This window comes from Nerophis ophidion, linkage group LG06 (genome assembly GCF_033978795.1).
Source record: "Nerophis ophidion isolate RoL-2023_Sa linkage group LG06, RoL_Noph_v1.0, whole genome shotgun sequence".
In the NCBI taxonomy this organism is placed as follows: domain Eukaryota; kingdom Metazoa; phylum Chordata; class Actinopteri; order Syngnathiformes; family Syngnathidae; genus Nerophis; species Nerophis ophidion.
The window spans coordinates 39,229,837-39,248,519 of NC_084616.1; the positions used below are offsets into that span (position 1 = coordinate 39,229,837).

General features: G+C 40.2%; 1 protein-coding gene across 3 annotated transcripts in view; it reads right to left on the minus strand.

Annotated features, from left to right (window-relative positions):
• Positions 1 to 18,683, minus strand: part of ubiad1 (UbiA prenyltransferase domain containing 1) — a 35,198-nt gene that overhangs the window by 5,193 nt on the left and 11,322 nt on the right. The window contains exons 1-2 of one of the 3 annotated variants that reach the window (XM_061903702.1): positions 13,316 to 13,528; positions 4,540 to 5,151 (exon numbers count right to left, since the gene is read on the minus strand). In XM_061903702.1, the coding sequence (XP_061759686.1) occupies positions 4,540 to 5,092 (553 nt within the window). In that variant the 5' untranslated portion in view covers positions 5,093 to 5,151; positions 13,316 to 13,528. Of the gene's footprint in view, positions 1 to 4,539; positions 5,152 to 12,806; positions 12,963 to 13,315; positions 13,529 to 18,683 lie in introns of those variants that run through there. The other 2 variants (XM_061903704.1, XM_061903703.1) reach the window with 2 other exon arrangements.

The window sequence follows — 18,683 nt, forward strand, 5'->3', positions numbered from 1 at the left end:
AATGAGTGCGGTAGAAGCAGCAAATACACATAGCTAACTTACAGTTGTGTAGATGTCACGATCGATGGTTCGCTCACCTGCTGCAGGTGGCATCATATAGAATCAAAAATAAAAATGTGCCCGATTCACTGTTCACATATTACAACGTGGAACTATCATACATTTTTGTTTTGGCGCTGATGGGGATAATTTCAATTTCCTCATCTGACAAAAGAGACGCATCAGATTGGCTCTACTTTGTCGCTAACTCCCACCAGTCTCTCAAATTAAATAAAGACTGTGATTAGATATATTCATGGAATGCTATATGCTATATGTTACTGCCGTAGCAATTAAAATGGATCATTTCATTGTTGGCGGTAACTTATAAAAACTGAGAAGGGCAGAACAAAAATGGCACCGAAAAGGAAATTATGTACTGCTGATTACAAGCTGGACATAGTGAAATATGCAGCAGAAAACGACAAGAGGAAGCGGCGCATACCTTTGGAGTTGGCAGAGTTGTTTAGAAGCGACATCGAGGAAGAAGATTTCATCGGATTTATTGATTAGGAGTGACAGATTGTTTGGTAAACGTATAGCATGTTCTCCAAACCCCGTTTCCATATGAGTTGGGAAATTGTGTCAGATGTAAATATGAATGGAATACAATGATTTGCAAATCATTTTCAACCCATATTCAGTTGAATATGCTACAAAGACCACATATTTGATCTTCAAACTGATAAACTTTTTTTTTGTTGCAAATAATCATTAACTTTAGAATTTGATGCCAGCAAGACGTGACAAAGAAGTTGGGAAAGGTCGCAATAAATACTAATAAAGTTGAGGAATGCTCATCAAACACTTATTTGGAACATCCCACAGGTGAACAGGCTAATTGGGAACAGGTGGGTGCCAAAAAACAACTTCCCAAAAAATGCTCAGTCTTTCACAAAAAAGGATGGGGCGAGGTACACCCCTTTGTCCACAACTGCGTGAGCAAATAGTCAACAGTTTAAGAACAAAGTTTCTCAAAGTGCAATTACAAGACATTTAGGGAGTTCAACATCTACGGTCCATAATATCATCAAAAGGTTCAGAGAATCTGGAGAAATCACTCCACGTAAGCGGCATGGCCGAAAAACAACATTGAATAACCATGACCTTCGATTCCTCTGACGGCACTGTATCAAAAACCGACATCAATCTCTAAAGGATATCACCACATGGGCTCAGGAACACTTCAGAAAACCACTATCACTAAATACAGTTGGTCGCTACATCTGTAAGTGCAAGTTAAAGCTCTACTATGCGAAGCGAAAGCCATTTATCAACGACATCCAGAAACGCCGCCGGCTTCTCTAGGCCCGAGATCATCTAAGACAGACTGATGCAAAGTGGAAAAGTTTTCTGAGGTCTGAGGATCCCACGTTTCAAATTTTTTGGGGGAAATATTCGACATGGTGTCACCCGGACCACAGGGGAAGCGAACCATCCAGACTGTTATCGACGCAAAGTTCAAAATCCAGCATCTGTGATGGTATGGAGGTGCATTAGTGCCAAACCATGGGTGACTTACACATCTGTGAAGGCACCATTAATGCTGAAAGGTACATACAGGTTTTGGAACAACATATGCTGCCATCTAAGCGCCGTCTTTTTCATGGATGCCCCTGCTTATTTCGGCAAGACAATGTCAAGCCACATTCAGCATGGCTTTGTAAAAAGAGTGCGGATACTTTCCTGGCCCGCCTGCAGTCCAGACCTGTCTCACTTCGAAAATGTGTGGCGCATTATGAAGTGTAAAATACGACAGCGGAGACCCTGGACTGTTGAACGACTGAAGCTCTACATAAAACAAGAATGGGAAAGAATTCTACTTTCAAAGCTTCAACAATTAGTTTCCTCACTTCCCAAACGTTTATTGAGTGTTGTTAAAAGACAAGGTGATGTAACACAGTGGTGAACATGCCCTTTCCCAACTATTTTGGCACGTGTTGCAGCCATGAAATTCTAAGTTGATTATTATTTGCCAAAAAAAAAATAAAGTTTATGAGTTTGAACATCAAATATCTTGTCTTTGTAGTGCATTCAACTGAATATGGGTTGAAAAGGATTTGCAAATCATTTTATTTTGTTCATATTTACATCTAACACAATTTCCCAACGGCTTCACGGTGGCAGAGGGGTTAGTGCGTCTGCCTCACAATACGAAGGTCCTGCAGTCCTGGGTTCAAATCCAGGCTCGGGATCTTTCTGTGTGGAGTTTGCATGTTCTCCCCGTGAATGCGTGGGTTCCCTCCGGGTACTCCGGCTTCCTCCCACTTCCAAAGACATGCACCTGGGGATAGGTTGATTGGCAACACTAAATTGGCCCTAGTGTGTGAATGTGAGTGTGAATGTTGTCCGTCTATCTGTGTTGGCCCTGCGATGAGGTGGCGACTTGTCCAGGGTGTACCCCGCCTTCCGCCCGATTGTAGCTGAGATAGGCGCCAGCGCCCCCGCGACCTCGAAAGGGAATCAGCGGTAGAACATGGATGGATGGACAATTTCCCAACTCATATGGAAACGGGGTTTGTATTTGTTATTTGAATGACTCTTACCATAATATGTTACGTTAAAATACCAGGCACCTTCTCAGTTGGTTATTTATGCGTCATATAACGTACACTTATTCAGCCTGTTGTTCACTATTCTTAATTTATTTTAAAATGCTTTTCAAATGTCTATTATTGGTGTTGGATTTTATCAAATAAATTTCTCCCAAAAATGCGACTTATACTCCAGTGCGATGTATATATGTTTTTTTCCTTCTTTATTAAGCCTTTTCGGCCGGTGCGACGTATACTCCGGAGCGATTTATAATCCGTAAAATACGGTAGATTACTCCATCCCCATCCATTTTCTACTGCTTATCCCTTTGTCATTACAGGAAAAAATAACAATGTTAGAAACGCTGTTATATTCTAACACCGTTATACTCTAACGCTGTTTTTACTAGAGGTGGGAATCTTTGGGCACCACACGATTCGATTACGATTCAAGAACTACGATTTAATTAAAAATAGATTATTGAAGCGTCTTTAATTTATGTATTTTATTGCATTTTTGCATTTCTTTCCATTTCACTATATAAGAGTTTATCACTTGCAACTTAAATAAAAAACTATTCATTTGGAATAAGAAACAGTTAAATTAATTCTCACATTTATTCAATTAATAAAAATGTGCCCAAAACTGGAACAAAAGTGCTCTGTAATAAAGGAGCTGGTCGAATCTCTCTGTGAGGTGGCTCGCTGCAATCAGCTACAGTTTAGAACTGTTACATTACTTTATTTAAAATAAATACATCGATTATCGAGGTTTACTAATCGATTCTATAATCGTTCAAGTCCGAATTGCGACGCATCTAAAAATCGATAATTTCCCCCACCTCTCGTTATTACCAACACTGCCTGTAACCCAAATTACCACCGTATTGACAAATAGACAATTTAAACCATCCATTAGGGATACTAAAAAAAAAAGATTCATATTTACATCACAATTTTTATTTATTTTTATTCTGAATTCATTCATTATGTATTTATTTTTTACATATTAATTTTGTATTACAAACATTTAACAACTATTGGTAATATAATTGGTACAGTTGCTTTTCATATTTTTTCTTTTCTTTTTAGTATTGTGTTTCAAATAACGATATAACAATTTCATAAGTTGTTTTTATACAAAATAAATAGGCACACAATATACTTTTTTGGCAAAAGAAACAAATATTCAGTTTTTTAAGATACATTGTTATTTAAGTGTTTAAGTATGTTTATCTTCTTACATTTTCCATCCATCCATCCATTTTCTATCGCTTGTCCCTTATGGGATCGCAGGGGGTGTTGGAGCCTATCTCAGCTGCATTCGGACAGAAGGCGAGTTACACCCAGGACAAGTCGCCACCTCATCGCAAGGCCAACACAGATAGACAGACATCACACTCCCGTTCACAAATTAGGGCCAATTTAGTGTTGCCAATCAACTTATCTCCAGGTGCATGTCTTTGGAAATGGGAGGAAGCCGGAGTACCCGGAGGGAACCCATGCAGTCATGGAGATAACATGCATACTCCCTACAGAAAGATCCCGAGCCCTGGATTGAACTCAGGACCTTCGCAATGTGAATCACATTCACTAACCTTGTTCCACCATGCTGCACTGCAATTTTCCTCAATGTCAATATGACCATGAATGAATACCTTTGCACACAAGTGAAGTGAATTATATTTATATAGCGCTTTTCTCAAGTGACTCAAAGCGCTTTACATAGTGAAACCCAATATCTAAGTAACATTTTTAAACCAGTGTAGATGGCACTGGGAGCAGGTGGGTAAAGTGTCTTGCCCAAGGACACAACTGCAGTGACTAGGATGGCAGAAGCGGGGATCGAACCTGAAACCATGAAGTTGCTGGCACGGCCGCTATTCCAACCGAGCTTTGAATACCTTTGCACACAACCTAATCTATGCGATAATAAACATTTAAGTCAAATCAACTTGATACTCACCTCCGGTGTATAAAAAAGAGCTAGACAGCCCCCCAAAGTAGATAAGTGCCAGGTGTTCCAGTTTAAGCGCTGACAGGAAGTAGAGCAAGGTGGCACACAAGCAGCCCAAAGAGTACAACAATGCTCCAAACATGACAACATCCTGCGGCGCCAGGATTTCGTCCACCAGAGTCCTATCGTCGCTTTTCTTGTGGTCGATGCCTTTGGAGAAGTCGTAGTAAGTGTTGACCAGGTTGCCCGCGCCATGTACCACCAGCACGGCCACCGCACACACCAGGAGGATCACCAAGTCCACCGACCCCTCCAGTTTGTACGCCAAAGCACTTCCGAGGGCCACCGGGATCAGCGAGGCGCTGAAGCTCCACGGCCTGAGCGCCAGCACGTAGGCGGCGCACGTGTGCTTGACATCGGAGGCGACGCGGGCCATCCTGGACACAGAGGCGTGGTTCGTCACAGAGTTGGTCACCTGGGTGTGCCATTGCTGCCCGTTTTGGCAGTTGGAGCCGGCCAGGACAAATGTCTCCGTCATGCTGTATTTGTGCTCTTTGGACATTTCCTCTGCGGGGTATTATTAGAAGCAATGATGATGCCAGATGTCACAGTCAGGTGTTCCTGGAGGAGGACAGAGAGTCAGATTCTGCAGTTTGGGTTGCATTTCCACAACAAATATTAGAGATGACAGTCAAAAACGGCTGTCTAAGGCATTGATTGATTATTAGGTTAATAAATTATTTTACTTACGCTTTTGGTGATTGTCTTTCATGATGTAACAGAATATTACAGGGTTATGCGGAAGAATGAGTTCCTATTACTAAAACGTGCCCAAAATTATAAATACAATGGCCTAATTCATACAATGTTCTATTTGCTTAATACAGTGGTTCTCAGCCTTTTTTCAGTGATGTACACCCTGTGAACATTTTTGTAATTCAAGTACCCCCTATTCAGAGCAAGCATTTTTGGTTGAAAAAAAGAGATGAAGTAAAATACAGCACTATGTCATCACTTTCTGATTTATTAAATTGTATAACAGTGCAAAATATTGCTCATTTGTAGTGGTCTTTCTTGAACTATTTGGAAAAAAAGATATAAAAAGAACTAAAAACTTGTTGAAAAATAAATAAGTGATTCAATTATAAATAAAGATTTCTACTAGGGATGTCCCGATCCAGGTTTTTGCACTTCCGATCCGATACAGATATTGTTTTTGCACTGCCGATCCGATACTGGCCAAAGGATTTTAGTACTCTTGATAACAACTAGCCAGATGAATTAGGTGAGTTTGAAAAATACACAATAGTTGGTATTCAAGGATAAACACAAAATATCAAAAATTATACATGACAAACAGAAATGGCATCATTAAACAGTAAAAAAGTGAACGGTACAAAGTGCAAATAATGCTGTAAACATTAAAAAAAGCAAAACACACAAACAACCTGAGTGGGATAAAATGTCAAGAACTCAGCATCAATACTTGCCCTTGAACAAGTGTAAACTTAAAAAAAAAAAAATATCTACACACTCCCTTCATTTGTTTGCCCCAGTCAGGGGGGGAGATTCTTTCTAACAAAGACGAGCACGTCAAGATGCTCAGATGTCAGCCTGCTCCTGTGTTCATCAATGATGAGTGCTAAAAAGCCTCTCAATCGCAAGAGTCATTAAAATGTCTTACAACTTTACCACCACGCTTGACTTTACTGTGGCATGTTTTGCACTCCACCTCTTCATCTTTTTCGTTTTGTAGGGTAAAATAATCCCACACAGCTGACATTTTTACCGTAACTTTTAATTCACACGGCCGTCTGAATGGTTAGAACGCAGACCTGTGGATGTTTTGAAGGTGTGCTGGAAAATGCGGAACAGGAGATTAGGGAGCAGCAGAAGAGTGGAATGTATTATTTAATTCGGTGCGTTGGAAAACACGGACCTGAGTTTTTTTAAAAACTGGATCTGGATCGGCATTTTCCCATTTTTTGGCAAATATCGGCGGCCGATCCAATGCAAATATCAGATCGGGACAACCCTAATTTCTACACATAGAAGTAATCATCAACTTAAAGTGCACTCTTTGGGGATAGTAATAGAGATCCATCTAAATTCATGAACTTAATTCTAAACATTTCTTCACAAAAAAGAAATCTTTAACATCAATATTTATGGAATATGTCCACAAAAAATCTATCTGTCAACACTGAATATTGCATTGTTGCATTTCTTTTCACAGTTTATGAACTTACATGCATATTTTGTTGAAGTATTATTCAATAAATATATTTATAAAGGATTTTTGCAATTTTTAGAATATTTAAGAAAAATCTCACGTACCCCTTGGCATACCTTCAAGTAGTCCCAAGGGTACACGTAACCCATTTGAGAACCACTGGCTTAATGCATTGGTGTCCAACTTGCATCACTTTTAAAACTACCGTATTTTCCGGTATATAAGCCGCAGCCACACAATTGTTGAAAGAAATTGTTTTTCCATATTTTAGCTGCACCGGGCTTTAAGCCAAAGATATACACTATATTGCCAAAAGTATTTTGGCCACCCATCCAAATGATGAGAATCGGGTGTTCTCATCACTTGGCCCGGCGTATAAAATCAAGCACTTAGGCATTGAGACAGTTTCTATAAACATTTGTGACATCAGTGATTTCCAGCGTGGAACTGTCATAGGATGCCACCTGTGCAACAAATCCTCGCTCCTAAATATTCCAATGTCAAATTTATTACAAGAAAAGTGAAGAGTTTGGGAACAACAGCAACTCAGCCACCAAGTGGTAGGCCACGTAAACTGACAAAGAGGGGTCAGCGGATGCTGAAGCGCATAGCGCAAAGACTTTCTGCACAGTCACTTGCTACAGAGCTCCAAACTTCGTGTGACCTTCCAATTAGCCCACGAACAGTACGCAGAGAGCTTCATGGAATGGGTTTCCATGGCCGAGCTGCATCTAAGCCATAAATCAACAAGTCCAATGCAAAGCGTGGGATGCAGTGGTGTAAAGCACGTTGCCACAGGATTCCGGAACAGTGGGGACGCGTTCTCTGGATCAATGAATCACGCTTTTCCATTCGGCAATCTGATGGACCAGTCTTGGTTTGGAGGTTGCCAGGAGAACGCTACATTCCGGACTGCATTGTGCCAAGTGGGAAATTTTGTGGAGGAGGAATTATGGTGTGGGGTTGTTTTTTCAGGAGTTAGGCTTGGCCCCTTAATTCCAGTGAAAGGAACTTTGAATGCTCAAGGATACCAAAACATTTTGGACAATTCCATGGGATGGCACTTCAAGTTCATTTGTAAGTAAATGCAAGTGCCCAAATACTTTTGGCAATATAGTTTATATGTTGTGAATTTAGTTGTTCAAACAGAAAACAATTGTAAATATGTATTTACATGCCATAACTGTTTCCAAACAGTACCTTTAACACTACAGTAAAACGGGTGATCAAACAAAACAGAAGTCAGGATCATGGTCCCACTAGCTGCGGAAACTAGCACTCCAATTGCTAAACAGACTCCATAAATCCATGGTGAATTTTTAGTGAGTTTACAAAACTAGAAAAATTAAAACAGAATGCAATTGTAGGTAAATAGTATTAACGAAGACACTCGTTAACATATTATCATATTAGCTAATGCTAATGACGCTAGCTTAATTAAATTGCGATTGCACGTACAAATATGCATGTAGACATCACACATGGGACATCTTAGTAAGTAAGACTTGTTATATTGGAAAACTTACAAACGTTGCTTAGAATGATAAATTAAAAGTTCCATACAAGTAGTAAAGCTATGAACAACTCGAAGACAGAACGGCACTTGTCATTCTGGTTAAAAGCACTAAACAGAAGGAAGTACTGTTGACGTTCACCCTGCAGCGCCTGCAGTGAGTGAACTCTTCCAAATAATTGCACAATAGCACACACAATAACACAGCTTTTCAGTGATTGTTGAAAACTATTTGTTGAATTCAAAACATTATGACCGTTAGCAAAGAAATGTCCATAAATAATGTGCACTGTTTTATAAGCCGCAGGATTCAAAGAGTAGGAAAGAGTAGGAGATTATAGTGCGGAGTACTTGGTACTTTAAGAAAACTAAAGAAAAGGTGAGCGGTTTTATTTATATAACTGCATACATTTAAAATAAACTTTATTTACTGATGTCCCATCAAAACAGTGCCGTATTGCAATTGTTTTATAGTGCAATCTAGTGCTCCAAAAAAAAATGGCCCAAATGGGCAAAAATCGGAAATTTATAAATGTTACATTTTTTTGAGCGTGTTGTTCTTTACAGCTTAAAAAAAGTTCTGTGAGTATGGCTGCAGCTAGATTATTTTTGTAAGTAAAAAAACTACGGATTGCTCTGATCAATTAATCGAGTAATTGGATAAAACACATTTTACTGCTGCGTATTTTCAGGGAAAATAATCTATTTTTCTGCGGGTCAAAATCATAATTTCTTTCTAGTAAATGCACATCTTCAACATTCAAATTGCACTTTTAACACGTGCAATTAATGTTAAAAAAGATCTACACTGCTTGCCGCCACACACCATTATGTGCGTTCTATTGCAGCGGCTGTGTTGAAACTACTAAAGTTCCGGGCAATCCATGCGGTCCGGATTTTATCAGTTTTAATAGTTACATTCATAAAACCCAGTAATCCTTGCAACAAAATATAAATAGTTTTTTCATAAACGAAACATCTAATAATTGTGTGTGAGGTAATGAACACAAATTAGCTACAATAAAAGAACCATAATGATTATAAAAAAAAACATTCAAAATCATATTTAATCTGTAGCATAGAGCAGTGTTTTTCAACTACTGTGCTGTGAGATACAGTCTGGTGTGTCGTGGGAGATAATTAAATTTCACCTATTTGGGTTAAAAATATTTTTTGAAAAACAGTAATTAAAGTCTGCAAATTATGTGTTCTTGTGTGTCTGTGCTATCTAAAGCTCGACAGAGTAACCATGTAATACTCTTCCATATCAGTAGGTGGCAGCCGGTAGCTAATTGCTTTGTAGATGTCGGAAACAGCGGGAGGCCGTGTGAAGGTAAAAAGGTGTCTAATGCTTAAACCAAAAATAAACAAAGAATGAGCGTCCCTTAGAAAATGCATTGAAATGCCCATTGCACCGGTCGTCCGGTCCCCTCCAAGGTTTCTCATTGTCATCCCATTGGGTTGAGTTTTTTCTTGCCCTGATGTGGGATCAGAGCATAGGATGTCGTTTTGGCTTGTGCAGCCCTTTGGGACTCTCGTGCTTTAGGACTGAATAAGTAAACATTGATTGAAACCTAGGGAAGGCTATGCCGAACGAAACTAAAACTGAACTGGTTACAAAGTAAACAAAAACAGAATGCTGGACGACAGCAAAGACTTACTGTGGAGCAAAGACGGCGTTCCCAATGTACATCCGAACACCACATGACAATCAACAATGTCCCCACAAAGAAGGATAAAAACTGAAATATTCTTGATTATTAAAACAAAGTATCCATCCATCCATTTCCTACCGCTTGTCCCTTTTAGGGTCGCGGGGGGTGCCAGAAACAGGCAGAATGAAGTGGAGCAGCTTGTTAAGACTTTAGCTTAGGCGGTGGCTCTTTGTTAAGGCGGCCGCCTTAGCAACAAAGCGCTGCAGGAAACCCTGCTATCCTTCTTTGTGGGGACATTGTTGATTGTCATGTCATGTACAAATGTGCATTGCGGATGCCGTATTTGCTCCACACGCTGCAAGTCTTTGCTGTCGTCCAGCATTCTGTTTTTTGTTGACTTTGTAGCCTGTAAAGTTTTACTTTTGTTTTACATAGCCATCCCTATGCATCAGTGCATTTTCCTAGTGAGACTTGCCTTTTGTTCATTTTTGGTTTAAGCCATACTTGCCAGCCCTCCCGAATTTTCCGGGAGACTCCCGTATTTCAGTGCCTCTTCCGAAAATCTCCCGGAACAATCATTCTCACAAATTTCTCCCAATTTCCAGCCGGACCTGAGTGAGGACAGCCTGTCGTCACATCCGCTTTTCCTCCTTATAACCATTGTCACGGCTTTTGGAGCTCAGTGCGCAACTGCACACACAACAAGAAGGAGACTATTGTATATGTATCCGTTATCCATAACCCATCAAGTAGGCAGGCACGGAGCTATTAATAGGCACAGCGTGTGTTTATTCCAGCCGGCACGTTAATACACTGACACACAACTTCCGGATTCCCATCATGCATTGCTTCAAAACTACGGCAAGCAGTGATGTCCTAAAAACATAACAGAGACGAAGCAGAAAAACGAAGAAGAGACAGTCATGACAACGAGTAAGAAGTAGAAGTAGGCTTGCAAGTTCCAAAATGATTGGAAACAAGAATTTCAGTTCATCCAGGACAGATTGAAGGTAAAGGGGTATATGCTAGGGAGAGATGGAAGATTCCAGACTCTGGTGCATTTGACGACGGCAGTTTTGTGCGTGTCACACAGCAATGCATCATCAGAGAGGGTGTTCAGCATGGTTAGGAAGAACAGACAGAGAATAGAACGAGGATCCTTTCCTGCAAATTAAATGTCACAGATGCTGCCCATACCTTTCCTCCTTCAAAGGCTTTGCTACTGGCTGGATGCATTGCACTTCAAATACAACAATGTTATGTGTGTACATATGTGTAAATAAATAAACACTGAAATTCAAGTATTTGTTTATATATATATATATATATATATATATATATTAGGGTTGTCCCGATCCGATATTTGGATCGGATCAGCCGCCGACATTTGCCAAAAAATACGTATCGGCAAGGCATGGGAAAATGCCGTTCCAGATCCAGTTTTTTATAAAACACCGGTCCCTGTTTTTCGACGCACCGATTTAAATAATACATTCCACTCTTCTGCTGCTCCCTACGCTCCATTCCGCATTTTCCAGCACACCTTCAACACATCCACAGGTCTGTGTTCTAACCGTGTGAATTAAAAGTTACGGTAAAAATGTCAGCTGTGTGGGATTATTTTACCCTACAAAACGAAAAAGATGAAGAGGTGGAGGGCAAAACATGCCACAATAAAGTCAAGCGTGGTGGTAAAGTTGTAAGACATTTTAATGCCGCTTGAGAGTTAGAGGCTTTTTAGCACTCATCATTGATGAACACAGGAGCAGGCTGACACCTGAGCATCTTGACGTGCTCGTCTTTGTTAGAAAGAATCTCCCCATTATGCTTGGACTTCAATTGTTTGCCCCCCCCCTCCCCGTAGATAGTTATTTTTATTTTTTTTTTAAGTTTACACTTGTACAAGAGCAAGTATTGATGCTGAGTTATAGACATTTTATCCCATTCAGGTTGTTTGTGTGTTTTGCTTTTATTAATAATGTTTACAGCATTATTTGCACTTTATACTGTTCACTTTTTTACTGTTTAATGATGCCATTTTTGTTTGTCATGTATAATTTTTAATATTTTGTGTTTAACCTTGAATACCAACCATTGTGTATTATTCAAACTCACCTAATTCAGCTGGCTAGTTGTATTCATGAGTACTTAAATCCTTTTCAACATGAATCTGACAACTAAGTAGGCTAAATAACTTTAAACTTTAATACATGTTCAGATAGGCCAGTATCGGATCGGAAGTGCATAAACAATATCGGTATCGGATCGGAAGTGCAAAAACCTGGATCGGGGCATCCCTAATATATATAAGAAATACTTGAATTTCAGTGAATTGCAGCTATAAATATACTCCTCCCGCCTATTTTACCGAATTCGGAGGTCTCAAGGTTGGCAAGTATGGTTTAAGCCAGGGGTCGGGAACCTTTTTGACTGAGAGAGCCATACAAGCCAAATATTTGAAAAGGTATTTCCGTGAGAGCCATATAATATTTTTTTTAAGACGGAATACAACTAAATGCATGCATTTTTAAGTAAGACCAACATTTTTAGAGTATAATAAGTCTGTTATTCTTTTTGATAACTTTGTTATTCTGAAGCTAACTAGGAATAAATAAAATACTTCTTACCATTTGTGTGACTTCTTGTACAGGTGCTGTCGAAACCGGATGGATGGATTAAAATGCATGAGAATGTTTTATATTTTGAATGTTATTTTTGACACTATGATTACCAGCGGAATTATTCATTACTTAACGTGTTAAGCAATGTCAGCTAATATTTATCTGAGGGCCAGGTGTAGTCATCAAAAGAGCCACATCTGGCTCTAGAGCCATAGGTTCCCTACCCCTGGTATAAGCGTTACAAAAGTATTTACCTGCACGCTGTGTCCCACTGTGCTCTGCATGTTGAGATCATGACAAACCATCCTCGACGCGTTCCGACTTCTACAAATCAATGAACTACCTGCTGCCACCTACTAATATGGAGCGTTACAAGATTACCCTGCCGAGCTCTACACAGAACAGGCACATTTTTATGATCATTGATTTGCAAATAATATTTTTGGACCAATTAGGTGAAGTTGCATAATTTCTAACGGCACACTGGTGTGCCGCGGCACAGTGGTTGAAAATTAACTGGTGTCGGTGGATGCCAACAATGGCATCCACCGACACCAGTAAGAAGTTGTTACGGCAACCTAGGACAATATGAGGAGATAATGAAGTGGCGGTGGACAGCAGGAACACACCAAAAGTTTTAAGAGTCAAATGTGTAGTTTGTAGAGCATCAACTAGTGAGATTAAAGGATTAACGCTAACTGGCTAACCACCTATGCTACCACTCTACAAGTATGGCGACAGCGAGGACATGTGATCTTCTTACGTGTTATGGCCTCTCTGGGAGCGACGAAGCGTCCATCTCGTCATAGACAGACATCGCTAGCCACATTGAGAGCAAAAAAAGACGCGGAGAAACAAGTTGGAAGCCTACGTGTCAACTTGGAGGGGACTTGGTTGGGTGGCCATTCACCCCCATTAGCACCTGACCGGGACCACTTCCTGCCCGTCATGTGCGACCGCCAAAATGGCTCGGCGGAATCACACAGAATACAAATGGTTCCGGGCAGTTTGAAAAAAAACAAAACAACAACATGGATAGTTCAACACCTAATGTACAAATATTAGTTATTTATTAGAAATAAAAATATTTTAAAATGTAAATGATTTTATATACATGTTAAAAAGTAATTAATATTTTCCCAACTGAGGGTTCTTATTTAGACTGACCACTTTTACGGGACTGTCCGGGCGGGGTTTCTTAAATGCCTCAAATGTCCGGCATTTTGCGTCAAGGTTGCGTGTATTTTCGATGTAGTACAGAGTTAAAGGCCTGCTGAAACCCACTACTACCGACCACCTACCGACTACCAGTCTGATTGTTTATACATCAATGATGAAATATTAACATTGCAACACATGCCAATATGGCCTTTTTAGTTTACTAAATTGCTATTTTAAATTTCCCGCGAGTTTCTTGTTGAAAACGTTGCGGAATGATGAAGCGTACGCGTGACGTCACGGACTGTAAGGAAATATTAGTGCTGCACCAAACACGGCTGAAAGTCCTCTGCTTTAATGGCATAATTACAAAGTATTCTGGACATCTGTGTTGCTGAATCTTTTGCAATTTGTTCATTTAATAATGGAGACTATAAAGAACAATGCTGTTGGTGGAAAGTGGTGGATTGCAGCTGTCTTTAGCACCGAGACACAGCCGGTGTTTCTTTGTTTGTTGTGAAGCTTTAACACAGAGCGGTCAAGCGAACATGTTTCTCTACGTCAACCAGCATGTTTTTGGATGGGGAAATTGTGATATATGTCTTACCGGAGAAATCATTGGATTATTCGTCATCCCGCAGCAGCTGTTTAAAAGGCAGCTGTGAGCTTGACTCCTCGGCTTCTCTCTGAAACACTGGGTGTTCACCGCAGCCATCCGACCTCGAGGTATGTCTTTACAATCTTTACAATCTAACTAAAACACCATTAAAACAATAAGCAGTTAAGGGATCTTCCAGAATTATCCTAGTAAATGTGTCTAATTACATCTGAAACGCTCCCACTGGCACCGCCCGGAGCCGTCGCTTTTTTTTTTTCTTTTCTAGTCCTTCACTATCAACATCCTTATTCACGAATCTTTCATCCTTGCTCAAATTAATGCGGAAATTGTCGCTTTCTCGGTCCGAATTGCTCTTACTGCTGGTGGCTCCCATTAAACACAATGTGAATATGTGTGGAGCCCTGCAACTCGTGACATCACGCGCACATACTTCAGGTAAAGACAGGGTTTGTCTATTAGCGACCAAAATTTGCGAACTTTATCGTCAACGTTCTCTACTAAATCCTTTCAGCAAAAATATGGAAATATCGCGAAATGATCAAGTATGACACAAAGAATGGACCTGCTATTCCTGTTTAAATGAGAAAATCTCATTTCAGTAGGCCTTTAAGAGGGGTTAAAATCAAAACAAATTGTGAAGGTGTGCCCACGCAGCAAAAGTCAAACAGAGAGCGAGAGAAAGAGGTAATGAATAGTTCACCAATCAATGCATACTTGGTCAACAGGCATACAGGTCACACTGAGGGTGGCCGTATAAACAACTTTAACACTGTTACAAATATGCGCCGCATTGTGAACCCACACCAAACAAGAATGAAAAACCCATTTCGGGAGAACATCCGCACCGTAACACAACATAAAAACAACAGAACAAATACCCAGAATCCTTTGCAGCACTAACTCACCCCCTCACCACCGTCTCAACCCCGTAAGTCACATCAAATATTCCACCATTATCATCAATTCATGACCGAAGCAAAACACTTTTTACACTGAAATAAATACACCTACAACTTATTAAAATAAAAACATAGGAAAAACTACCAGCAGCGCTACATTTTAGATCCATGAAGGAAAGAAGAATGTGAATGAATGTTTATAACTGAACACATTTACATATGCATACAACTTTGTCTTCTTTTTATATTATTTATTTTAATGAATTAAGTAATGTTTATGACAACCTTTTCCCAAAACACAATATAGAATGTGTGATATAACAGGACAATGCATCCGTTTATCATTTGTTTTCAAAACGCTTACAAAAAAATGGCACCCCAAAAATTTACTGTGGGACCCCATTTTTATGACTTGATGGGGTCCATGGGATCCCATTTTGAAAATTCTAGCGCCAACAATGCTATTAACAGAGGCCACAAAATGCTTTATTTAAATAAATACAAAATTTATAAAGCAAATTCAAGTACCATTGGCAAATTTTTATCTAGTCCTGGCGGCGTCTTGCTTGCCTTGGCACGCATATATGTGTCCTCTTTTTGGGATTTCACCATATGGTCAGCCTATTCCTAGTTCAATCCCCACCTTCTACCATCCTAGTTACGTCCGTTGTGTCCTTGAGCAAGACACTTCACCTTTGCTCCTGGTTAGCGCTTTGCATGGCAGCTCCCGCCATCAGTGTGTGAATGCGTGTGTGAATCGGTGAATGTGGAAATAGTGTCCAAGTGCTTTGACTTCCTTAAAAAAAAAAAAAGGTGGAAAAGCGCTATACAAGTACAACCCTTTCACCATTCAGTGTTGGAACTGTATGGTAACTAGTAGTTTAACGCGTAATTTTGTTATATTCTGTAACTCAGTAACCGTTACTACATGATGCGTTACTGCGTTATTTTTTATGTTCAATCAATCAATATTTATTTATATAGCCCTAAATCACAAGTGTCTCAAAGGGTTGCACAAGCCACAACGACATCCGCAATACAGAGCCCAAATAAGGGCAAGGAAAAAATCACCCCAGTGGGACATCGATGTGAATGACTATCAGAAACCTGGGAGAAAAACCGCATATGTGAGCACCCCCCCTCCCCTCTAGGGGAGACCGAAAGCAATGGACATCGAGTGGGTATAACATCAATCCATCCATCCTTTTTCTACCGCTTATTCCCTTTGGGATCGCGGGGGCGCCACAATCGGGCGGAAGGCGGGGTACACTGGGTCTAACATAATATTGTGGAAAAAAGGTGGAAAACAAACAAAATAACATAAAAAAAAAAAAAAAAAACATTTTGAAATGAGGAATAGATCTGAAGTTAATGTAGACTCCAGAGATTTAGGCGTTAAATATAAAATGTATGTAGTCCAGTCCATAGTGGATCTAACATAATAGTGAGAGTCCAGTGGATCAAACATAATAGTGAGAGTCCAGTCCATAGTGGGGCCAGCAGGAGATCATCCCAAGCGGAGACAGGTCAGCAGCGCAGAGATGTCCCCAACCAATGCACAGGCGAGCGGTCCACCCTGGGTCCAGACTCTGGACAGGCAGCACTTCAACCATGGCCACCGGACCTGCCCCCCCAACCAACCCCCTCCTCCACAAGGGAGAGGCGGGCAGAGGAGAAAATAAAAGAAACGGCAGATCAACTGGTCTAAAAAGGGGGTCTATTTAAAGGCTAGAGTATACAAATGAGTTTTACGATGGGATTTACATGCTTCTACTGACGTAGCATCTAAAACTGTTACCGGGAGGGCATACCAGAGTACTGGAGCCCGAACAGAAAATGCTCTATAGCCCACAGACTTTTTTTGGGCTCTGGGAATCACTAATAAGCCGGAGTTTTTTGAACGCAGATTTCTTGGCGGGACATCTGGTACAATACAATCGGCAAGATAGGATGGAGCTTGACCGTGTAGTATTTTATACATAAGTAGTAAATGTTCTGGGCTTCAGTACAGGTTTTGCTCTCCTGAAGACATGATTTTATTTCACAATTCCTTTAGAGAAAAAATTGCCTGGTTAGGCTTTGTGTATGTTATGTGTGCCTTCCTTGGGTGAAGCCAGCTTTACAGCTGTGCTGACATGTTGTTATTATGCCGTTTGTATGTTATGTTATGTTGCAGCTATTTGAAATAGGTTTGTCAATTTGTTCTGGCCTGAAATAAATTCGCCCTTTGAAACATATCTTTGTTTTGTGTGTTATATGTAAACCACATTGCTTCGCAGAGTTCAGTGATGCAAATGCATGTCCAGTTGATCAACAGATTGTATTATTCTCCAGTGCAAAAACAGAACTGAAATGAAGGCTAAAAGGGCATTAATGGGAGCTTTAAAAAAAAAACAAGTAACTAAATAGTTACTTTTCACAGTAACGCATTACTTTTTGGTGTAACTGAGTTACTTTTGAAATAAAGTAACTAGTAACTGTAACTAGTTACTGGTTTTCAGTAACTAACCCAACACTGTTGATATTTGATGGCAAAGGAAGCACCCCCCGCAAGCCTGAGAGGGACAAGCGGTAGAAAATTGATAGGATGGATGGATGCACCACTCACTCAGACTCGAAGTGTCCTACGTATTGATTGATTGATTGAAACTTTTATCAGTAGATTGCACAGTTCAGTACATATTCCGTACAATTGACCACTAAATGTTAACACCCGAATAAGTTTTGCAACTTGTTTAAGTCAGGGTTCACGTTAATCAATTCATTTTAAGACTGTGAGCATTAAGAGCTGAAGCCTGCTTAGATGAGAGGTGAAATGTGTCCTAAACAGTCCAGACGTGACTGATCAAAACAGTGGAAAAAAATGACGGCGTAAAAAAATTTCAATCGTCACCATGTTGTCCACTGCAGAGGACATTGCACAAAAATTACTTTTATGGGCGTCGAGTGAATACTTGGCACAACCTACTGTAGCTGAGCAAGGTAAGCACAGCTCTGAAAGCTTCTTTTATTAAAACAAAAAAGAAAAGTTAAAGTGGGCAGCACAATGGAAGAGGGGTTAGTGCATCTGCCTCACAATACGAAGGTCCTGAGTAGTCCCGGTTTCAATCCAGGGCTTGGGATCTTTGTGTGTGGAGTTTGCATGTCCTCCCCGGGTACTCCGTCTTCCTCCCACCTCCAAAGACATGCACCTGGGGATAGGTTGGTTGGCAACACTAAATTGGCCCTAGTGCGGGGGTCGGCAACCCGCCACCCTAGTGGCTCTCTGGAGCTTTTTCGAAAATGTATGAAAAATGGAAAAAGATGAGGGGAAAAAAAATAAAAATATATTTTTTGTTTTAATATAGTTTCTGTAGAAGGACAAACATGACACAAACCTCCCTAATTGTTTTAAAGCACACTGTTTTTATTAAACATGCTTCACTGATTTGAGTATTTGCCGAGCGCCGTTTTGT